We start from the raw sequence: 22383 nt of genomic DNA on the forward strand, positions 1-22383 counted from the left end.
GAATGCACCATAATATAGCTGGAAGGAGGTAAGCGCTCATTAATAATAAGTAATACCAATTTCTCAATCAACGGTGTCGATTGAGATATCTTGAAACGGAAAACTTAAACGCCGCTTTTTTAATTTGGCTTTTATTTTCGTATGCCTGGTGATTTTTTTTAAAACTGTCATTTCATATCTGTTCTTTCATTTTATATTTTATTTTTCATTAATCTTGTGTTTTGATACTAACTATATTTTTTGCACATCTTGTGCTGCTTAAATAAAGTTTGACTGAATTATATATTTTTTCCTGTTGACATCTATGTGTTGTCATCAGAAGTTTAGGAACAAATAGAAAATACACTTGTAATGATGTCCTAACAGGAGGACCTTCCATTGCTGAAACTGTACATAAATAAGGAGAAAGAAAACGTCTTTACGCCTGCACACAATTACATGTGTATTACACGTTTTTATACTAATTCTAAATACAAAACAAGAGGAGCGTGTTTTTCGTTTCCTTTTTAAGAGTTAGTCAGGGTGTTTTATTTTGAAAGTTTCAAGTTTATTTTGAAACTTTATCAGTTGTGAGTTGCTGTGGCGGCAGGAGCTGCTGGCGGTTCAAACAGTCATGACACTGAGCTGCCGTGGTCTCCTCATCAACCTGCCTGTCCCTGCCTGTGCTCCTCGGTGCTGCCGGTGAGGAGGATGTCGGTGGTGACGGTGCAGCTCGGTCAGTGCGGGAACCAGGTGGCTCACGAGCTGCTCGACGTCGTTTGGAGCGACGCTCAGAAGAAACCCTCCAGAGCAGCCAGCTGTGAGCGCTTCTTCCACCACAACACACATGGAGGTAAGACACCTGGTCTAGCTCTGAACAAGGTCACTTCCTGCCGTCTGTGCCCCCGCGTTTACCTGCCGTGTGTCTCCAGAGCTCGTGGCCCGGGCGGTGCTCATTGACATGGAGCCCAAAGTGATCAACCAGAGTCTGAGCAGAGCCGCCAAGTGTGGCCGGTGGAGGTACGGAGAAGATTCTCACTTCAGCCAGAAGCAGGGCTCCGGGAACAACTGGGCTAATGGGTAAGAACAGAAAGAAGTGAACCTACTGCTAATCCTCTGTTGCTGTTGTCATAGTAACAGTCATAATCATCATCAGTTGTGGAAGAAGCGTTCAGGTTATTTACGTCACTAAAAATACTGACACCACCACACTGGAAATATGTAGAAGTCCTGCTTTCAAAACCTGACTGAAGTATAAAAGTAAAATCAGCAAAATGTAAAATAAAATAGTCTCCATCAGTGTTATAGATAGATAGATAGATAGATAGATAGATAGATAGATAGATAGATAGATAGATAGATAGATAGATAGATTAAACCTTTATTGATCCTGCAGCTGGGAAATTTACAGTGTAACAGCAGCAGATAGGAGAACAGTTGGAATAAAAAAGAGAGCAGCACACAGTGCATATATATAAATATTTTCTAGCATATGTTTTTCATATGCTAGAGACATATGAGTGAAATAAATAGTCAACAGGATGGCTGAGTAATTCCACTGTGAAACTGCATCACACTGATGATGGTCTCAGAAACATGGATTCAAATTTTTGGAGTTTCATATGTAACAAACGTACTGCTGGCTGGGACATTCTGTATCATTATTCTTCTTCAGAATCAGCTTCAAGCACGTATGGCTGAATTACTCCAATATTGCATCTTGCCACTGTGTAGCGTAGAGTAGTTTTACAGGGTTTGAGCAGAGCTGAAGATGAGCTGGTGTGCTGGAGCTGCAACAAGTGGGGAGGAATGAGCAGAAAGAGAGTCAAGATTTATGTAAATGTACACATTCTAGAGGACGCAACAATGGAAAGTTACATTTAAGCCATTTTAATGGAAAAGAAATCTAAATATGTACCATTGATATACAGTGATGAGCTTTTAGTGGTTAAATCAATGATGGCAAAAGAGGAACTTTAAGTACAGTACTTGGGTAAATGTGCTTAGTTATATTCCAACAATGATCACCATATAATATTTTAAGATTGATCATTTCAGATAAAGCAGTGAGGTGAGTGAGTGAAAGGTTAAGTAGGGCTTGTATGGGTTAATCTGCAGTTAACGAAATAATTTACTGTTACCGCCATAAATCAGTCAGTAGAAGCTCGATCTTGACATTTTAACAGAAACACACACTGTCATCCTGTGTTTTGACCTGAGTGGAAGTTGTGGTTAGAAGCTGATCATGTGCTTGTTGTCTGAAACCAGGTATTGTGTCCACGGCCCTCGTCACAGAGACGTGGTGGAGGAGCTGGTGAGGCGGGAGGTGGAGCGCTGCGACAGGCTGGCTGGGCTGTTAGCCATGATGAGCGTAGCAGGAGGAACGGGGTCAGGAGTCGGTGCTTACGTCACCCAGTGTCTCCGAGACATCTACCCAACGTCCTTCATCCTCAACCACCTCACCTGGCCGTACAGGACTGGAGAGGTAGAGACTCAGTAACCGACCTGTCTGTAAAGTTCAAAATAAAGTGCTCTGTTTCCATGTTTCTCCTTCAATCTATCCTGTCAGGTGATCGTCCAGAACTACAACTCCGTGCTGACGTTGGCTCATCTCTACCAGTTGTCAGACGCCATCCTGGTGCACGAGAACGACACGGCGCACAGGATCTGCAGTCAGCTGCTCAACATTAAACACATCTCTTTCAGTGACGTCAACAAGGTCATCGCTCACCAGCTGGGCAGTGTGCTGCAGCCTGCGCTCACCGCTGACTCCCACGGAGTCTACAGCAGAAATCCTCTGGGTGAGCGATGCCCAGACTCTCACAGACAAAAACTCGAGGTTTCCCACAAGGCCGGGATTTCAAGAAGTATCATTGGATTAGAGGAGATGTAGCCTACACAGGTAGTTTGCTTTACAGGGGTATAACTAACTTTGCTTTTTATATTTGACGTTCAGTAATCCAGCTGTATTAGAAGACAGGTGATTCAATTCACTTTATAGGTTAAAACTGTAAAATTGTGACACTAAGTAGATATCCTGGCCAAAGGTTTTAAAAAAGCAAAGTCACTCATCATTAATATGTAATTTTTTGATGTGAAAACAAAATATCTGCAGGTCTTGAAAAGTCTTTTGAATATTTTTTGCATTAGTTCCAGAGTTCCTATGCAGTATGTAAAGATATGGAATTTAAATGTAGTCATTTCCAGGTCTCGAGAAGCGTGAAAAAAGAAAAGAGAGAATGAAAAAATATGTATTTCCAAACTATTACTTCTGTTCCATTTTCTAAAATTTAAAGTCAGAATTTCTAAAAATGAAACTGACCATAGAAGCAGAGTGTTTTTGATGGCGTTTGGAGCAGACAGACAAAATATATACCACTGTGAGAGCGATGGCCAGAATGAACTTGACGTTAATGAAAGCAAGGCAAGAAGTACGGTGTGTGACTGAATGTATACATCTGTATGTCACTGTCTGCAAAGCTCTTAACTAAATGCCAAATCCAGACATCCGGGACCAAATTAGTTTGAAAGAAAATATGGCATTCCTTTCAATTGCGTCTATACATAGCATTACAAATAAGCACATATTACTTTTAACTTTTAAAAGTAATAATGCAGCGATGCAGGTTTCAGAGAAATTTGTGGATCTTTTCTGGGTAAAGAAACCCAGGCTGCATTTATTTCCATAGCCACAGTGAATAAACAAGGCTGCACAGATGCTGTGAAAATGACATTTTTAGAAAACTTTTTCAAGTCCGCTTTAGTTCTTATGCATAAAATTGGCAAATAATACGGGGAACAATAGCATGATATGTATTCAGTATGTTAAGGGAAAATAATTCTCGTATAAACCTTCTGCCTTTCTGAGGCTGATCTTATTTTTTTCTGTGGGTGGCTGGGGATTAGACTTTCTGTTTGTATTTGTGGAAAAAGGATAAATATGTAATTCCAAACCACAAAAAAAAATCAAAATCTATTTCAAAATATGCCAAGCCTTGCAGAAGTTCTCATCATCTTAAAATCAAATCCTTCTGCTACTGATTTAGTCACAGCCTCGTGGAGAAAAAGAGGACTAAGCCATGTGCATTGATCAAACCCTCATACATCCAGTATGCATTACTTTCTTTGCATTGCTCGTACTCTATGCTGTCCTCACAAACTGACCTTCCTTGACCCTTATTGCTGTTATTTTTTTCATGTCTCTCAGGTGAGTTGGTGAGCGCTCTAGCGTGCCACCCAGAGTACAAGCTGCTCAGTATGTGCACTATTCCTCAGATGCCCAGTTCCTCCATAGCCTACAGTACATTCAGCTGGCCAGGGCTGCTCAAACATCTGCGACAGATGCTCATCTCCAACTCCAAGATGGAAGAAGGCAGGTTTAATCCGATGTTGATTTGCAGCCTTTGCACTTCAGTGTCAGTTTATGACAATAACACGTTTTTTTAAATGTTCTATGGCTTAAATATCAATGTGGTTTCATCCTCACCTGCCATCAGTTATAAGTGAAATGATGAAACATTTTAAGGTGATATTTTGTTGTTTGTCTTGCTTCAGGTATCGACTGGCAGGTGCGTCCACCTGCAGGCTCTGGGCGGAGCACGAGTCTGACAGGAAGTAGCTTTAACACGTCTCTGGCCAACCTGCTCATACTGAGAGGCAAAGATGTCTACAGTGCAGAGACAGGTCAGAGAGATGAGGAGACGTGTTGATTTAATGTAAAGATCAATTGCCTGTTAGTGATTTAACCTGATGAATCTATGGCAGTCATAAAGGGAGATGTTATTTTTGAAAGAACTGTGCAGAGTTGGTGTGTAATTGTGAGTTACATACTTATCCACAGGTGGCTTTGAGGACCCAGCCCTCTACACTTCCTGGCTCTCATCAAAAGAAGCTTTCAGCTTGTGGAAATCCCCAGTCTCCTTTAATAAATATGAAAAATCTGCAACGCTGGTCAGTAACAGCCAGGCTCTGCTCAGTCCTCTGAATGACATGGTGGGAAAAGCCTGGAATATGTTTGCCTCCAGGTGAGTCACTCTCCTATATTACTGTTAGGAAAAGTTGGGTTCAAACAGCCTGATGATTGTGTAAAGTGGTACTTTGTAAATGTGAAAATGATTTGAAGGACTGTTTCTATTGAGGCAGTTTACATATTGGAGCATCAGTTTGTTTTTACCCAAATGTTAATGAAGAACAGTTCATCCAGAGACCAATGCTGAGTTGTTTTCCCTTTGTTTCAGGGCATACATTCATCAGTACATGAAATATGGCATCTCAGAGGAAGACTTCTTAGACAGCTTTACGTCTCTTGAGCAGGTAATCTCCAGCTACAGACAACTGTGCTAGCAGTGGGAAAAACTACCAAACTCCACCGTGGACTTTATGTAAACAGGAGAATACCATTATGTGGGATACTGTTTAAAGAACATGTAAATAAAAGGAATGGTTTGCTTTGTCAGAATTCTTGGAATTCTTCAACCTTGACGTCTGCAGCGGCGTAACCGAGGTATTTCTTTCCACTTCAAGAATCACTGGGACTCACACTCAGTGCCGGTTCAAGTTAAAAATGGTGGAGCTATTTTATTAAATTTTACTCGAATATTATGGACTTAGAGATGTGATTGCTACTAAAAATCTTCAGAATTATTATTAAGAATATCATCATTTAAATCTGCCAGTTAAACTAAGTTAATGGATTCATCGTATTATCTATAAAGTGACTGTAATTAGTTAAAAAATACTATATGAGCGACATGAGTTTGACGAGATTGAGAAGGGATGCACAATATTCAATATGCCAGTATTTTCTAACATAAAACAAAATTATCTATAACTAATTTCGAGCAATTGCTGAAGCCAGTACTGACACATGCACATATTTTTCTTCACATACACTACCAGTCAAAAGTTTGGACACTTCTTCTCGTTCAATGCTTATTATTTGTATTATTTTCTACATTGTAGATTAATACCGAAGATTAACACTTTTTTGTTTATAACATAGTTCCATATGTATTCTTTTCCAGTTTTGATGTCATCAGTATTAATCTACAATGTACAAAATAATTAAATAAAACCATTGAATGAGAAGGTGTGTCCAAACTTTTGACTGATAGCGTATAGAAAATCAGGTCTCTCCTACTGTAGAGTTAACATATTATTATATCTACTCTTATTGTGTAAAATAATGCTTTTCCAAAGTTCACATTCATTGATCAAAAGGAGAAAATCCTTTAATTTACACACATGCCCTATTTATTTTTGTTTCACATTTTTTTTAAAAAAATGTAAATTTTTAGACTTGAATTATCTGCTTGTCAGTGTTCAATTTAGGCCAATACGGATATTTCATTTTAAAGCATTTGTCAGGCGATAAAGTTGACGCCAACATCCTTGTGTATGTATATAAAATACAAGCAGTCACTATGCCAATCAACATGTCAGTGTTAAATTACAGAGCCACTGAAGTCCTTGGCTGAATTTACAGTTTATCATTCTTATGAGTGCAAATTCCCATAGAGCTTTGTACAAAACAGCTGAGCATGTTTAACCTTCTGGAGCAACTAAAAACACAGTTAAGGGTATATCAATCTAGCAGCTACGGTGGTTACAAATATGTAGAGTAAAAAAATTTAGTGGAACAGAATTTTAAAGCAGCACTTACTTTATATGCTCAAGTACAAGTGCTTGAAAATTGTACTTGGATAAATAGGCTTCACGTACCTGAAAAATAGAACATTTGCACAGTTGTATGATGACTGGGAGACTCTCTGCTTAAGATCATACAATATGATTGGTTACTAAATTGACCCCATGGTGGAATCCTGTTGAGCTATTAAATTTTTAAAATGTGAAAGCATTTTAAAAGTAATTACGTGCGTTCAAGTGATCATTTTAAAATGCAGTACCGCATAAAGAAAACTAGCAAGGTCATTGTACTTTTCATCACTTTATTATTCATGAATTTTACACAACAGAACTCAGGTGACAGAAGCTGTCACTAAAAACAGGCTGTTGTATCCACTAATGGACCAACTAAAGTGCAGACTTGGTACGCTCGACACGAGTTTGGAAGCTCAAATGAAGTGCTGAAGGCCCACAGCTTCAGCCAGCTTACAGACTGCTGTCGCCATGAAAAGTTAACAGCCAACACCAGTCTGATAAGCTAGCTGACGGAGGGGGGACCGTGGTCTCAAGGCATACCTTACTGAGAATATAGAAGGGGATCTTATCCACAAGTTGGAAGTGAACAGAATCTACAGAGAATGTTTCAAGGAAGCAGGACTTTCCTCTGACACAGGGAGGACTTGGAGTCAGGAAAGCAGCCAAGTTGAATAGTCTGAATCAGCACAGACCAACCCAGGAACATTCAAATAAAGAACACCAAAAGCCAAATTTAGTACATGATGCAATTCTTCTGAGAATTACTAAAAAGCTGTGAATTTAACATTTTTTAAGGGCTGCTCTGTTCACTTACCTTGAAGATGGTTATTTCTAAGAGAAAATGAAGCATTAGCGCTGCTGTGATGCTCAAAAACAGCTCTAAAACATCATACGATTACAACAAAGCTGTTCATGATGAACATTTAAAATAGTTTACAAAAAAATGACACACTCAGACTTGGAAACAAGTGCTATGATTTTCATGTTTTATATATGTTCTGATCCAATGTTCAACCTAAATGTACAGAATAGAAATGGGACTAGTTAGCCGAGAGTACAATGTCACTTTACACATGATATCACCTTCTCTTTTGTGTTTTGGTTCAAGTTGACTCATGTCCACACAGAGCATTAGAATAGAAATACATCTGAGCATACTGTCAAAAAAGATAGTAAGATATTTACACAATGTGCAAACCATCAATACCACACTGTTTTGTTGATATTGCTTTTTTTTCTCCACCATTTTAAACTGACAAGTCCAGAAACAAAAGTAGACAAACTGGTGTTACTGTTTAACAGGACAAAAAAACATGAGGACAATTGAACCCTGAAAAGAAACACCATCCATAGCAGTTATCTTGGCAGCACACTGTACAAACAAATCAAGATCCATCCATACATAAAAGTTACAAAATTAAATAAAAATCAAGTCAAGGAAAGTCGGAGCTTCCCATCTTGCATAAGGCATAGCATCTGATGGGCACTGCCCTGACAGCAGTTACCAACCAAACCGCTGCTTTACTTCTGAGGTCAATGAAAGGGTTAAATTAACATTAAAGTAACATGTTAAGATCAGCAGTAGAATGAATCATACTACACACACCTAGAGGGTGAGATGAGAGAAGGACCTACAAAACCTGAAGTGGGAAACGCTTAACAGTACATACATCCTCAGAAGCACACAGACCAACACATGATGCCTGGTTTTTAGAGCGTTCGGCCTCTTTGAGAATGGATGAAGGTGAGGTTTGTTGTCAAGTTGTGAGTGGCTGTGGCTGAGTGGAGGGATCTCAGCAGCAGCAGCAGAAATGCAGTCACTTGGATGTTTGTACCGCTTTGTTTCGCCATCACTTGGTTTTCTCCTCCGAGTGCCTCAGCTGCTGCAGCCGCTTGGCGTAGCTCTGAGCCATGGAGTTGACAATGGAAATGACAAAGTAGCAGACCATGACCAGCACCACCTTCTCAAACACCCACGACAGCCAGTTCTCATCCTGGAAAACCCAAAACGAGGTTGGGGATGCTGTTAATGACTCTCACATAAGCAAGCGGTAATAGTGAAGCTCATGAACACAAATCCAGGTTTGACAACAAAGATATTGTGATCATTATTGTAATTCTATAAGAAAATCATACTCTAAGAAACTAACTTTTGCAATTTGTAGAATATAACTGAAGGATTGTGTGCATTTTTAGCAGTGAAACATCGATCTAGACAGACAAAACCATCTGTTATTAGCTTAGCACAAATATATGACTGTACGTCAGCCAGTACAAAAGCAATTACCGTACAGAAAAGCCAAATATATTAATTTAGTAATCGTTCCTCAGTTACATTGTTTGCCCACCAGAGAGCACTGACTATGGCATTTTAAAGTGTGAAATATCACAAAGTCCTGTAATGATCTCTATAAAACGTTTATGTTGTATGACTTTCTGAACTGTAAGTATCAAGTAAAAATCATGTAATTGTTGGCTTATACTAGCATAAAAAATATAGTTATTTTTCCTGTGAAACCTTTCCAGTACATAATTTGACATCTTCAGAATGACAAAAAGCTGGTATAGACATAGCTGGTACTCTTAACAGTGACTAAAATACAGGAATAAAGGTCACATTTTTGAGATGAGAAAGGTTATGGCCTGAATGCAATGCATGATAAAAACCTAAATGTATTGTTCTTACCGCTGGTGCACTTCCTCCAGCGTGGTGCAGCTTGTTCCTTTGTGCCTCCAGGTACTGACTGAAGGGCTTCTGGAGTGATGGTCCTAGTTTGGGTACAGACCTAACACCACACCGCAACGCAGAAAAGACACACAAAGAGAAAGACAGGAAGAACATTTAGTAACTTACCCCTACAGCACCCTTCCTTAGCCACGCGGTCAGAACTGAAGGCTTAGTTCCTCAACACTTAGTCCCTGTAAGTGCCTCAAAAAAGCTGTTCATGAAGTCTTTTCCTTCCCTCAACACTAGCAAAGGTCCTCACTGATCCACCAGTCAGTCAGTCAGTCAGCCAGCCAGCCAGCCAGCCAGCCAGCCAGCTAGCATCCGGCTGGAGGCCCCATCCTACAGATGGGCCCTATCTAGGAGCTGCCACCTCTTCTAATTGTTGCTGTGAGCAGGAGTAGGCAGCAGAGAGGAATGAAGCAGCAACTCCTCAGCCCTCCTTTTATTCTCTTTAGCTCTATAGGCGTCTGTGTCAGCCCCCTTCAATCAGGAAGTGAGTCGGCATGATGTCATCACCTTTACCACCATAGCTGCCTTCTGTGTGGAAAGACATCTAATCAGGGCGTGCTCATGTCCTTATTAGGCAGTGTGGATTAACTAAGCAGGGGGCCAGGCATGATGAATTCCACTTTAATTCATTTCATATATAGGCATTGGTACTGTAGTTTCAGAATTTGGTCAGCAGTTGTGCAGTTTAGAGGGAATCTCTACATGATGTCAAACTTATCATTACTGTGAAAAGAAAAATATACTGCAGGCTGTAGACACTCAGACACAGTCTTCCCACTACATAAATTCAATTCTGCCTCTGGTCAGGACATAAACATGTTGTCTAGACTAAGCAAAAACATGAGAGATAACAAACACCAAATGAGGACTGGGTAATTGCTGATGTCAAGTACACCTAACTAGTTTTGAGTGATTCATTCTTGTTATCTCTCTCACTTTACATGAATATACACGCAGCAACTGGCGAAGAAACATCCTGTATCAGCAGTGAAACACCATTCGCACACATCATAGCGAGTCACCAAAGGCCATCTCAACACCATGGGAAAGAACCTTGAATTTTGTTTTCATCAGAAAGAAAAGGATTCAGGTCTAAATATGGTCACTGGGTGTATTACTTCTAATTCCTGTGAATTAGCTAAATCTGAGATTAGTTAAACAATCAAACAAAGTCATTTTTCCATTGTCTATGATTGTGTTTTCTGCTTCGCTGGGGCAATTCTCTCAGTCAAAGCTGAACTTGGTGAGTCAGATCAACATGTTCGGATGGGACCTCACACGCCTGACCACCAATGCTGCAGAGATGGATCACACATGAGGGGAAAGAAATACCTCTGCGTGGAAAAATGCAAAATGCGTGCACGTGAAAGCATTTATTCATACAGGATCCCCAATCAGTGGTCAAATTGCATCTGAAAAATGTTTACAAATGCATTGGCAACCACAAAACCAGAGGAAAGACAATGACTCCACAAAGTACCTGAATAATGAAGCCTTTCTCACACACAGAGAGTACAAGTCAGTACAGTACATAATATACAAACACTTACCCAATGAGTGACACCATTTGCTCCACTATGTGCTTGCTGAAGGTAATGATAACAAATAGTTTCTGTAGGAAAACGAGAGAGATTATTCAGCTTTAAAGCCCAATAGTTGACTACATGCAGAGATAAACAATACACAAAAAAGTTTGCAACTTCCATGTGAACAAATAATTAACTTGAGTGCGTGAATAAACTCAAATGACAGAAAGACATATTTTGATCTCAGCAGCTGTAGGAAATTGAGGCCACATGCGCCACTGTTCACAGACACACTAATTAAAAAACTCAAACCTGGCACTAAGCAAAATGTTGGGCGGCGAGGGGCTTTTTGTGGTTTGCAAGCACCAAAGTGGAGGGATAGGGGTGGCTGGGAGGCCTAAAACCGCAATAATCTTCTCTGGTTCTGAAATTGATCAGCTTTAAAACAGCATGACACATGGCCCCCTGGACAAAATCAGACAGGATATGATGTCCAGCAGGTTCAAGGTACAGAAATGGGGGAAAAAAAAGACAAAGATTTTCCCCCCCGCAGCCTTTTAAAGTCTGCTCAATTTCCTTCTCTCAGGTCTACCTTCTCACGTCCACTCTACATCCTCCATTACCCCCCGCTGCCTCACCGTCTCCTTTGTCTGAAAGGTCTCAGGAGTGAGATCACTGGCTGGTACTACCAAGAGATGGATAGTTTGTTAAGACACTCAGCGACTCACCCACAGACACAGCCAAACCCTCTCAGTCTAGGCTTATATTAGTCACTGGTGTGGCAGACTCAACAATAAACTGCATAATGAACAAGTTCTTTCTGTTTTTGATCTCGTGCATTTTTTAAAAAAATCCAAACTCTTGTTAAAGACTTCCTAAAAGCTTTCCTCCTTTCATCTGGAGCCTGTTTATACGGTCTGGATGCCTCCCAAAGCTAAACCAAGAATAAGGAATCCCCAAAGGAACAGAGCACCATCAGAAAGAGTCAACCAGAAGTGCGCAATTAGGAGTTTCTCATAGTTACCAACTCATGATCCAAGCGCTAGGCTTGATGTTTCCCACACGTTTTGAGGTTGTGGGGATTGTTCAAAGTGTATCAGTCAGCAGTGGAAACCCTTTTTTCTTCTAAGTGGATTTTTGACATGCATTTTTACACTGTAGACAGAACTGTGATGACTTGAAACAAAAGATGAATTATATTCGAAACAAAGATGTTGCAAATATGTGGGCATGTGCCTGTATGTTAAAAACGGAAAAAACGGGTGTAATTTGAGATCAACTGTTTATTTGCTCGGCTTTAACAGCCTTGAATAAACCTTTTAGCAAAGCTACTGACCTGTATATGCATCTTGATGATGGCTTTCCCAATTAGAGTTGCTCCAAAGAAAGTCCAGAAGGGAACCAGGAAGTGGCCACAGGTTATTCCAGCCAGGTCAAAGAGAGGATTAGGGATCTGAATCGCACACAGTAAACAATCTTACTGATCTATAGTCTTGACATTTACATAATGTGTCAGAAACTTACTCAGGTAAGTAAAGTGAAAACAAAATGTAACACTCATGTTTCATCATTTTTGTCAAATAAAAGCCACAACAATGTTTTAACAAGACCTTAAAAAATTTCTGCTTACTGAGGCACAAGCCAAGATCCCAAAGAATCCCACTTTCTGCACCATATGCTGGACTCCCAGTTTTGCTCTTGTGACAAAGTCCTGTAAGAAAAAAAAATACATATATATTAAAACACAATTTTTAACACATCACTGCTGCCACATATAATTGGGTGTATTTGGGTAGTTATTTTCAGGTGCTGTGTGACTTTCACAACTCACAGCTTCACTCCCCCGTGTCACAAATTTTACATACACATGAGATCTCTGAACACATAATCACCATTTTTTTTTCTTAAAATAACCACGCTGTACTTCTTGCAAATGTGTGGTTTTAACCGCACCGTTTTTAACAGTGCTGCTGTCTGAAAAGTTATTACAAGGAACAAGAACCTCGGTAAGAGTACTGTGGTAAAATACCTGCTATTTCTGAGCTCTGAAAGATTTTTTTTTGGTTTGGTGAATTTGGTGGCATTTCAAATAAAATCTGTGCGGTACAAAAGTGCCGGGGATCTTTTGATTCTATCTTCATCCCTGCGGGGGTGAAATGTCTGTGGTTACATGCTGAAGATCACAGCTGAGGCAGGAGGGAGATTAAGAGGCGGCTTCAAAAGTTGGCACCTTATCAATGTTAATTTTGGAAGCAGTATAAATCTTGGTTTCATCTTAACAATTAAAACTCAGTTTTCATTTTCAGATCCAACTTTTTTTTTTTTGTTTTCAATATTTACCGTGCACAATTTTGTATTCATAATTTTCCCATGTGGATATCCCAAAACAGACTTTTACAAATGGCAAGTTCGGTTTGGGCTTTTTTGTTCAGATCTCTTTCAATGTATCGTTTGTCAGGGTATATTAAAATGCCATCTATGCCACTAAAATTGCAAATTATTATTAGAATTTATTGACATTTGCTTTAAACACAAAATACATTGATTCTCTCTAGATATTTTAAGGTACATTTTCTCTTTTCGTAGTCATGTAGTCTTTTCATGTAGTGAGGTTTTTGTTGTTGATAAAAATAACAACAATTCTGTATGACATTCACTCCCATAACTACCATGTGCTGATCAAGTCTCAACCAAAGTGCTGGTAAGTCATCCATGAAGGTCCTGCTGAGAAAAACTATGACAAATGCATAGGTGTAAAGACTCTGAAAACAACCCCATGATGTGAGGTTGACCCCCTCAGCCTGTTCAGCTGAGAACCAGTGAAGTGAGAATAGGTGATGGAGACAATGAACACAATTTCTCCAATTTCTGTTCTGCTGACTCAGCATCTGATCTCAGCAGGATCCAGTCATGTGAACTTAGTTCCTGACAGTGCTGTCTGTCATTCAAATTAGAGGCCGGTGAAAAGAAAGACAGTAGGAAGGAGGAGGGAGGCAGCGAGAGCGAAGCCTGAGGGATGATTAAAGAGGGAGTTGTGCTCAGGGTGACTCACCCACGAACAGAGAGATTTACTGGAAGTGGGAGGGAGGGGCTTCACTGAAGTCACATGCTCCTTTAAGACCAATCACTGGACAGTGGCTCCATGGTCAGTTGCACATTGTGAAAATGAGACTAAATCAAGCAGGATCTGAACATACTGAATGGGTTGGCAACGTGTAAACACCTATTCTAAAATAAACGCAAAAAGGAGTATAGATATTTTAACAATTCCATTGGTTGTTGTGCTTTTTCAGTGGAAAGCAGGAGGTTGAATTTGAATGCACTAAATATGACAACTTTAAATGGGACTAATCTTAACTTATTTGCTGCTTTTAGCTGTCTTGTTTTTGGATTTTTTTCAGAATTAAGTAAAAAGTGTTAAGGTTCCACCATTTTTCCCTTCGTAGAATCACATCAAAAGAAACATCTAAGGTGGGTAATACCTCTTAAGTCTTTACACCAAATATTCTTTGCATTAACTGACCCATGCATGTACCCTGCTAAAAAAGAGTTCATATCAGAAATGGACGAGCCAATGGTTCTTATAACTTGAGTGTATGCAACTCTCACCTGAGCACCTTCAGCCTGCTCAAGCATCTCCTCAAACTCCTCATAGTCTTCATCATCTGGATCAGCTCCCGACTGGCGAGCCGCTCTGGCCATGAAATATGGAGGCAGCTCCCCAATGGCAGTGCCTGCACCCTAAACACACAACTTTAAACTGTTACGTGTCTTCATATGCAGATTCATTTTAAACATTCACACAAGGACAATGATGCATGGCATCTATTTTGTGACAAATAACATATACTCTGGATGTAAGTACACACAAGGTCAACAGTTTTTTTTTTCTGCCCGGCAGGCACAATAGCATGTTGAAATGGTAAACGCGAGTTCAAATTCGTTGACAAGTTACCAACTGTCGCAATGCCACCAACGGCTGACAATGCCAAGCATTCTTGCCATTTTTCAGCGTGGATCACTGTGTTGTATCAGCATTGAAATTACAACTCACCCACATGCAGGCCTCCAGGCGGACCTTTGACATGATTGAGAGGAGGGAGATGCTGCCCTCCACCGCTCCACCCTGGGGACAGACAATCTGGTCTGGGTAGGGAGGCTCTGGGAAGTCTGTGGAGCCACACTCGTATGCTGCCAGGGTTACTGATGCTATGTGAGGACCCTAAGAGTTAGGACAGATGGAGAGAATGAGCTACTTTCATGAACTGAATGAAATCAGTGAGACATACAAAGTCTAATGTGCGTCAAGAAATACTCCATTGTCAGTGGTAAAAGAAGGATTTCATCTTTGGCTATGTATTATACAGTAATTATTCTTACTAGTCTTGTGCCTCATCTCCAGTATTCTCAACAGTAGTGGGTATTTTAAATATTGCCAATTTATTATGTATACCTAGCTAAAATTAAAACAGTCTAATAAACAGTGAAATAAATTCTACTTTCATGAAGGCTGTTAGTTTTTGTTCAGACTGTTTTATAGAAATGTTGATGTAACTTTGTGATAATTTTGGAGCCAGCAATTTGTGGTAATGCTGAACTGGGTTTTCTAATGTTTAGCCTACCTGCATTAAATGTAATGCTTTAAAATTGAACCTGTTGTTGTATGGTTAAACACAGCTTTTGTGATTCATTTGCCCACAGTTACAGACGCACCAACAGCAGCCTAGTCACAATCTCTCTGACAGGTAGGTATGTCATCATTTATCTTTGCAGAGTTGTCTGGTTAGGTGGAGCCACCTGGCCTCAATAACAGTTGGCCCACCTGTAACTGTAACACAGCTAATCCCTTATGCCTTGAAGGAGCTACAGGCAACACTGACAGGAGATGGACAGCACACAATTAGTGTGCGTTGACTGCAACTGCCCTACCATAGAAACTCTACACCCCAGTCTGAGCATGAGCACACAAGAGGCTTTTTCAGTTTACACAACACAGTGTCTTTCCAGTCATCATCTTTCCTTCATGATACAACAAGTCCAGTGTTGTCAAGAAAGAAGAAACTAAGCTATGATTCAAACTTTAAAAAAGTCCTGATACACGCAACCGACAGCAGATGCAGTGGCCCTGCACTGCATCTCTTTGTTTGCTCAATTTAACAAAGCACAGCTCTCATTCAGGGTGAATGAACTTCTATCTTCAGTAAAAAAAATCTGCAAACAGAGTTCAAATTGACCATCTTACTAATCGTGTTGATTTAAGAACCAAACTTTTGTCGAAAGTCCTGCTAATGGACCTTTGAAGCTGTAAAGTTTGTCAGATCTCACAAGACTAAAGTGCTGGAGGGAACAAACAACATAGCATGTCTCCTATTCTTAGAGTCTTACCAGTAATAGGTCTAAATATGTAAAGGTTGTGAGAGATGTGATCCAACAAGAAGAGCTATGAGGTTATTGAGCCCGTTAGCTTCATGAATAAGCTCAGCAAATTTCACAGCAATCTGCAGCGACATTTTGACCTCTGGACAGTGGGTGTGGTTCCTGTGTGTCACCAAAAATATTACAATTAATCCTCCAGGGGTGCATGAACAACTACAGCAAACTTCGAGGAAAGCCAAACATTAAAGTATACTATGTATGGATTAAATTATATTAAATGTTGGCCATGAAAGTGAAATGAAGCTACTAAAATTAGGAATCATCCTCTGGGAATTATACTAAATTCCTAATAAACTTCAAGCCTAGATTATTGAACAAATGAGTGAAATGACAAAGTATTGGATAATCATCATTGAAAACTCACACAAGTTTTAAATAATTGGTAAACTGTATGATGTAAGAGCATGTTTACTTGAACCACTGTATAAAGACTAGAACTCAGTACTTAAATAGACAGCAATGACCTCCAAAACACCACGATGAATCATAAGATCATACTGGTGAGTGAATCCCCTCGCCCATGAGCACAATGATCTCATCCTCTCTATGGGGCTATCTATTAATGCTTGAGGCTTGAGGTAAAATCACAGTGTAAATCTGCTGGTGGGAAATGTGTTTTTTCTTAAAATGAACACCAGGAGTTTCTATGGTTGGCATCACCGCTGAGTAGGTCGAACATAAACTACATTTTTTTTGGACAGAGACTCCGGAAATAGTCTCCTTATGAGCAGCAGGCTTAGATCATGTGGTCAACAACGTTAACTATTGTGTGAAAAAATATTAGGGATGGTCAGGGAGTCGGTCACGAAAAGGGGACACTGGCAGTTTAAAAGTCAATGCATGTATCGACTTTTCTACATGGACTTCGTCATTTTAACCATAGAGGTAGGCTACTTCTCAAATACCACACTCTAGCACACATCAGGCTAAAATGCCTTCTGGACAAGAAACATTAGAATATAAACCAGAGGGAAATAAGATAAAGGATGTCTGGATTGGCATGAGAGAGATTTCTTGCTTTGGGCAGATGACAGGAGGTAACTGAGCCAAGAAAAAAAAAAGCTGAATTCACTTTTCAACCTCTCTACAAGCACTGCCCCTCAGCTACAATCTCTTGAACATGCTGTTGAAACTAATTATATCCTGTATCTAATTTGTTTTCACAGTGCATTGTGTCACGCATGCCTCCAGAACATACTGTAGATACATACATAGTCTATACGACGTAAAACTGTTGGATACACACGCACACAAAAAGTCTAATATCTAGACTGCTCATGTGTTTAGTGCTTGATCAAAGCAGCAAAAGCTGAGGGGACAAAACTTCTGTTAAGCTGTGCTCTGTCCATCTAAGTGTCCTGTATGTGTGACTGGATGGGAATAAAGTAAAATATGGATTGAGGGGGGACTGAGGCTAAGGTGCTACGGTTAGAGCCATTTTTACTCTAATGAGAAGCCAAAGAAAAACATTATTGCCTTAGTCTCTAAGTGGGAAATACTCAATCTGTTGTGAAGATTGATTTTATTTTGTAGTTTAAACACAATGTTCTGATAGGAGCTGTCAATAATCCCAAGTGTGAAATGCAAGGTTGAGTAAGTTTAGCAAAAGAGCCATTGGCAGGCAATAGAATAATTATACAATAAAAGCTGGTAATTGTAATGACTAGAACCATTTTAAGTGATGCCAGGTTGTTCCATCTGTGGGAGATGACAGTGTCTAATCATAGAAAGAAACCTCCCTCACACAGAGGAGGGGAGGGAGGGAATGAGGTCACACTTACTCAGTATTAAGATCCAGAAATGTGCACTCGAATGCATGGATCCGCACAATATATAGTATGATCTACCATTAATAGGGCCTTATTTTTGCATGGTCTATTAAGAAGGAGAGCACTATTGGAAAGTAAACGACAGTTGAACTGCTTAAACAAACACGTGGTTGAGCTGTGATTAATACAGGGAGTACACATCAGTTCTGAAAAACAGGAAGGTCACAGTTACATCTTGTCCCATTATTTCATTTTAATGGAAATGGCTGACTAAGCCAGCCCACATCTGCAGAAGCTCTACAGAACAGAAGCCACATCATCAGCCTAAAGAGGCCTATGGTGGAGATTTTCTTCCTCTCTTTCATTTAGCTAAATTCTCCTTTTTGACCACAACCAAGACAAATGACACATATTTTGGTGACTCAGTCATAGAGTCATTCAGCGACTGCCTGTCAGGAGAAAATTACACTTCACTCTTCGAGACTCTTGGACAGACTGGTGACAAAAGTTTGAAGAAGAAGATTTCTGACTGAGTATAGACTTTGATGCCATCCTCTGGCTAGTACAGGAACAGGATCAGGAGTTTGTTACAGGTATGCAGGTGTATCTAGAAGATAAACCCTTGTGGTGTCATTTACATCTGACACAGTCTGTACTTTGTAGATACATACCACATCCTTACCCATGCCAAGTACAGTCAACCAGATAATGATGGTTAACAGTTCCTCCTTACACCCATTAGCATTTTGCAGCCTTGTGATCGTTGGGATACGGGCTGTGTGTGGGCCAGCTGACTGAACTTATTGCAGAAATGGTGTAGTGGGTACCATCATGACAAAAACATGAGGACAACTTAAATCTGATTACAACTGGTTTGACTGGAAATCTGCATGGAAATAATGTTCACTATTGTGAGTGTAGGCAGCTGAATGACTCCACTGCTGACAGACATTCCATGTTAATTTTCTAGTCTAACATTTACATGTTGTTTATTAAAACTGCATTAGATACACCCAGCCGGGAAAACATTCATGGCAACATAATACGTTATGTTCCAGCTGATTTAAAATTTATGTACAGCCAGTATAGTGGTGCAGTAATGCATTATTTGTTTAATTTTCCTCTTGCAAGGTTGGATTAAAAATGCTTTTGTTGTGTAGTCCACCTTAATAGGAAAAACTTCTCCACAGATATAACTGTCTTCAGAGAAAGGACACACGTGAAACCAATCATCTGTCTTCTATGTATTTAAAGCAGAAGTGTGCAACTTTTACAGAAGACTTTGACAGACTAATGTCCGTTATAATGAAGCCGTTGCCAGTTGAGTTCACACAATGCTGATGAATCAGCACCAGGTAAATCTCTGTTTGTCACAGTTTCCTGAAGTTTTAAAGTATGTTTGTGTGGTTGTAGCGATGTTTTAAGTCAACAATGAAATGGGTTGCTAGAGCTACAGAGGGGAGCTACTAGAAGTATGGTGAAGCATACATTATAAGCACGTGTCAACAGTGTTAGTATAATGACTCTCACTGCCAGAGTGAGTTTTGCAATATGGGTCAAAAAGTTCTTTATTCCAACTGGAAATAAATGTGTATACTGCTTGCAAGTGTATCGGTCTTTTGTGTTGACTTCTTTAAAGATGTTCTGCATGTACATTTTGATACCACAGGTTTTCTCTTACCAGATAAAGGAGGAAGGTGTGCAGACCGGTCCCAAGGCCTACTGAGGACAGGATCCCAAGGCCTACCCAGTAGGCGCACCATAGAAACTTTTTCTCCAGGTACTGAACATACTGCAGCAAAAGAAAGCAAATATATTAAACTACAAAAACACATCAGATAAAGGAGAACACAAGAAATACTCATTAAACTGTTATACCTCAAAGCAATTTTTTATGTTAATGACTCTTAAAGTCAATAGTACTGTTGGCTTAGGAAAAAATGCATTAAACTGATATATATTACACTTTTTTACTGAGAAACCCTTTCTAAAATGGATCAATGGTACAATTACAGTGAAAAAAGGATAATGTAAAAGCTATTTTAGATCATGACGTTGTTGTACAGATGGAATTTAGTCTTTTTTCATATTTTGAATTGCTTTATTATTAATTTCTACCAAATATATCATCACTTATTGTTAACTAAAGGTATCATACAGTTAGGAGCTCATTATCGGTAGGTTCTAGGCAGGAGTTAATTCTACACTAACGCACTGAAACTTAGTTGTGCTTTAACTGAACCAATGACGACTACACACATGAATTTGTAAACAGAACTATCAGCCAGCTGACTGTATGATCAAGGGTTACTTGACAACAGTGCAGACTGCATTATCTCCCAATTCCAACTTCCCTTTGAGTAGAAAAGGGACTTATCATTAACCTTTAAACATCTCAGCAATGAAGCAAGGGTGTTGATTATTAACATCGCAAAAAGAAAGCATTACTTGTTGGTGTGCTCCCTCAGTGGAGTATGCGATGGAGAAGAGAGAACATAACACCAAAAATAAGAACACTGTGCCCCGTCGCTGCCAAAGCCTGAATGACAAAGCCAGAAAACAAGACAATTGACTGTGAAACAAGCTCTAAACATACAAAATGGAAAAAAATAGCTTGTCTTATTGAACATAAAAAAATCCCTAGATTACTATATCAGAGTGGCTTTAAATCAATGCATTTACCCCACAAATGTAAATGTCTTTGAACAATCTAGAGTTTAAAATGTAGATACTAGAAAGTTTACAAATCCAGCTCCTTGGTGAGAAAACAGTTACTGTTTATATAACTGCTTAAGTCATAGGGGATGCCTGCTTTACCAATCGTTGAGCAATTCTATCACAAGGAAAATAAATGGGACAAAAGTCACTAAGTTCACAGAGCACAAATATCTTTATCCGAGTGGGCAGTTAAGAAGAAAGGCACATAAGAAAAACCTGTTTAACTTCTTACTTAAGTGTCAGCTCCTTTAGCTTAATGAGGGTTTCCAGGAGAAAGTAATGTAGAGTGGTGACAGGTCTCCTCCATAAGACCATAGACAGACGCTCTTCCTTGTCTTTCTGACGCCTGTCTCTTACTGACGAGTCTGGTGGACAAAAAGCACAATCACTTTGACATTCAGTAATACTTGTTAATACATCAATTATTACATCTTGTTGAACTGGTAGTTCTGAATGCATAATAAATATGACAGCCACAAGTCTGCTTCTGGGTCAGCGTATTTCCATTATGGGGCAAGTTGTGACTTTGCACCCATGAAAGACTGAAAGTAACCCAGAGTGAGCGTTTTATGACCTGTGCATGCCATGAGGTGGTAGTTAGTGTTCTGTCACCACAGTTTACAGAATATCAACTTCTCAGGGATGCTTCCGGAGATAAATGTAAAGTTTTCTACTGTTGGCTGTACTCAAACTAACCTGCAGACTTGCCATTCTGTTTGTCTTTCGCTCCTGTGCGTTTCTGAGGCTGTTCACAGCTCGCTCCATTGGCTGCCATGTCAATCTCCGTTTGGCAGGTCAGGCAGTCTGAGACAACAGAGAGGATGACAAGTTGGCGTCTCTCGTTCAGCAGAGTCCTCACAGTTTCTCTGATTCCTACTAAACAAGATAATGTGACAGAGAGATAGAGTGCGGGAGCCTGTCCGGTGATGAAATCCTTATCAGGGCCTCTTAAGCAGAAACATATCTGTCAGTGTGAGCGTTTCGTCAACACGCCGGCTAGCTGACATTCACATTCAATTGGATTACAGGGAGAAAATAAAACACAAAGGAAAGAAATGAAGGCGATGCTAATACATACAGCCTTATGGTAATTAATTATGTAGGTATAGGAAGTAATAGTTTTGCTGTAGGTCAGTCTGTAACAAGATATGCTACCAAATGCGTGCCCATCATAACCCTCCACATGCTAACCGGTTAGCCAACACACTGACGGCTCAACTATGAGGTCTCTTCATCAAAATAAGGCTTTTAAAATCAATAACGAGTCACCTTGCTGACAGATAAATGTGTATAAGACTTTGTTTCCGCTGTGCCGTTACAGTAATGAGGAAGGAAACGCTGTACAGAAGTGAAACAGAGCGATGTTTGTTAAAATTAAGTGACAGTCGTCGTACCTCTTCGCTGTCCTCTTCACCCGGAAGTAAACGCCGGACGTGTCAAAGTATAACCTACGCCGCTGTTCTGCCACGAACAGTTCTCTTCAAATTGGTTTGTTTTCAACTTAAAATGGTTAAATAATAATTCGGATCGTTTTGGAAGCGATGTATAATGTAACCCG

The 22383-nt window shown here is 39.8% G+C and overlaps 2 protein-coding genes across 4 annotated transcripts; one reads left to right on the forward strand and one right to left on the reverse strand.

The window, feature by feature from the left end:
- The first annotated feature begins 571 nt into the window (after positions 1–571).
- On the forward strand, positions 572–5437 carry tubd1 (tubulin, delta 1). The gene is made up of 8 exons (XM_023299578.3): positions 572–832; positions 912–1059; positions 2248–2464; positions 2549–2780; positions 4187–4351; positions 4534–4662; positions 4820–5003; positions 5217–5437. The coding sequence occupies exons 1-8, from the start codon at positions 691–693 to the stop codon at positions 5320–5322; spliced, it is 1323 nt and encodes a 440-aa protein (XP_023155346.1). The 5' UTR covers positions 572–690; the 3' UTR covers positions 5323–5437.
- Positions 5438–7611: 2174 nt separating this feature from the next.
- Positions 7612–22238, reverse strand: vmp1 (vacuole membrane protein 1). Of its 3 annotated transcripts, none has more exons than XM_023299563.3 (12): positions 22220–22238; positions 21522–21629; positions 21058–21190; positions 20556–20646; positions 19789–19899; positions 14957–15124; positions 14512–14643; positions 12533–12613; positions 12239–12355; positions 10927–10988; positions 9326–9425; positions 7612–8633 (listed from the first exon to the last, which is right to left on the reverse strand). In XM_023299563.3, exons 2-12 carry the CDS (start codon positions 21598–21600, stop codon positions 8490–8492), a joined length of 1218 nt encoding a protein of 405 aa, XP_023155331.2. In that variant the 5' UTR covers positions 21601–21629; positions 22220–22238; the 3' UTR covers positions 7612–8489. The 3 variants fall into 3 exon arrangements, with proteins under 3 accessions (XP_023155331.2, XP_035799462.2, XP_023155332.2); XM_035943569.2 differs by having other exon boundaries at positions 21534–21629; positions 22095–22227; XM_023299564.3 differs by having other exon boundaries at positions 22095–22227.
- Between the last annotated feature and the right edge of the window lie 145 nt (positions 22239–22383).

Source organism: Amphiprion ocellaris, chromosome 7, assembly GCF_022539595.1.
Source record: "Amphiprion ocellaris isolate individual 3 ecotype Okinawa chromosome 7, ASM2253959v1, whole genome shotgun sequence".
In the NCBI taxonomy this organism is placed as follows: Eukaryota; Metazoa; Chordata; class Actinopteri; family Pomacentridae; genus Amphiprion; species Amphiprion ocellaris.

Excerpts from the sequence above, each read along its gene's own strand:
- tubd1 (XM_023299578.3), top strand. The coding sequence starts at position 691 with ATGTCGGTGGTGACGGTGCAGCTCGGTCAGTGCGGGAACCAGGTGGCT. Across the intron at positions 2,781-4,186 it reads CTACAGCAGAAATCCTCTGG|GTGAGTTGGTGAGCGCTCTA; the intron begins GTGAGCGATGCC and ends CATGTCTCTCAG. Across the intron at positions 4,352-4,533 it reads CAACTCCAAGATGGAAGAAG|GTATCGACTGGCAGGTGCGT; the intron begins GCAGGTTTAATC and ends GTCTTGCTTCAG.
- vmp1 (XM_023299563.3), bottom strand. The coding sequence starts at position 21,600 with ATGGCAGCCAATGGAGCGAGCTGTGAACAGCCTCAGAAACGCACAGGA. Across the intron at positions 15,125-19,788 it reads ACACCTTCCTCCTTTATCTG|GGTCCTCACATAGCATCAGT; the intron begins GTAAGAGAAAAC and ends CCTAACTCTTAG. Across the intron at positions 9,426-10,926 it reads CAAATGGTGTCACTCATTGG|GTCTGTACCCAAACTAGGAC; the intron begins GTAAGTGTTTGT and ends GTGTGGTGTTAG.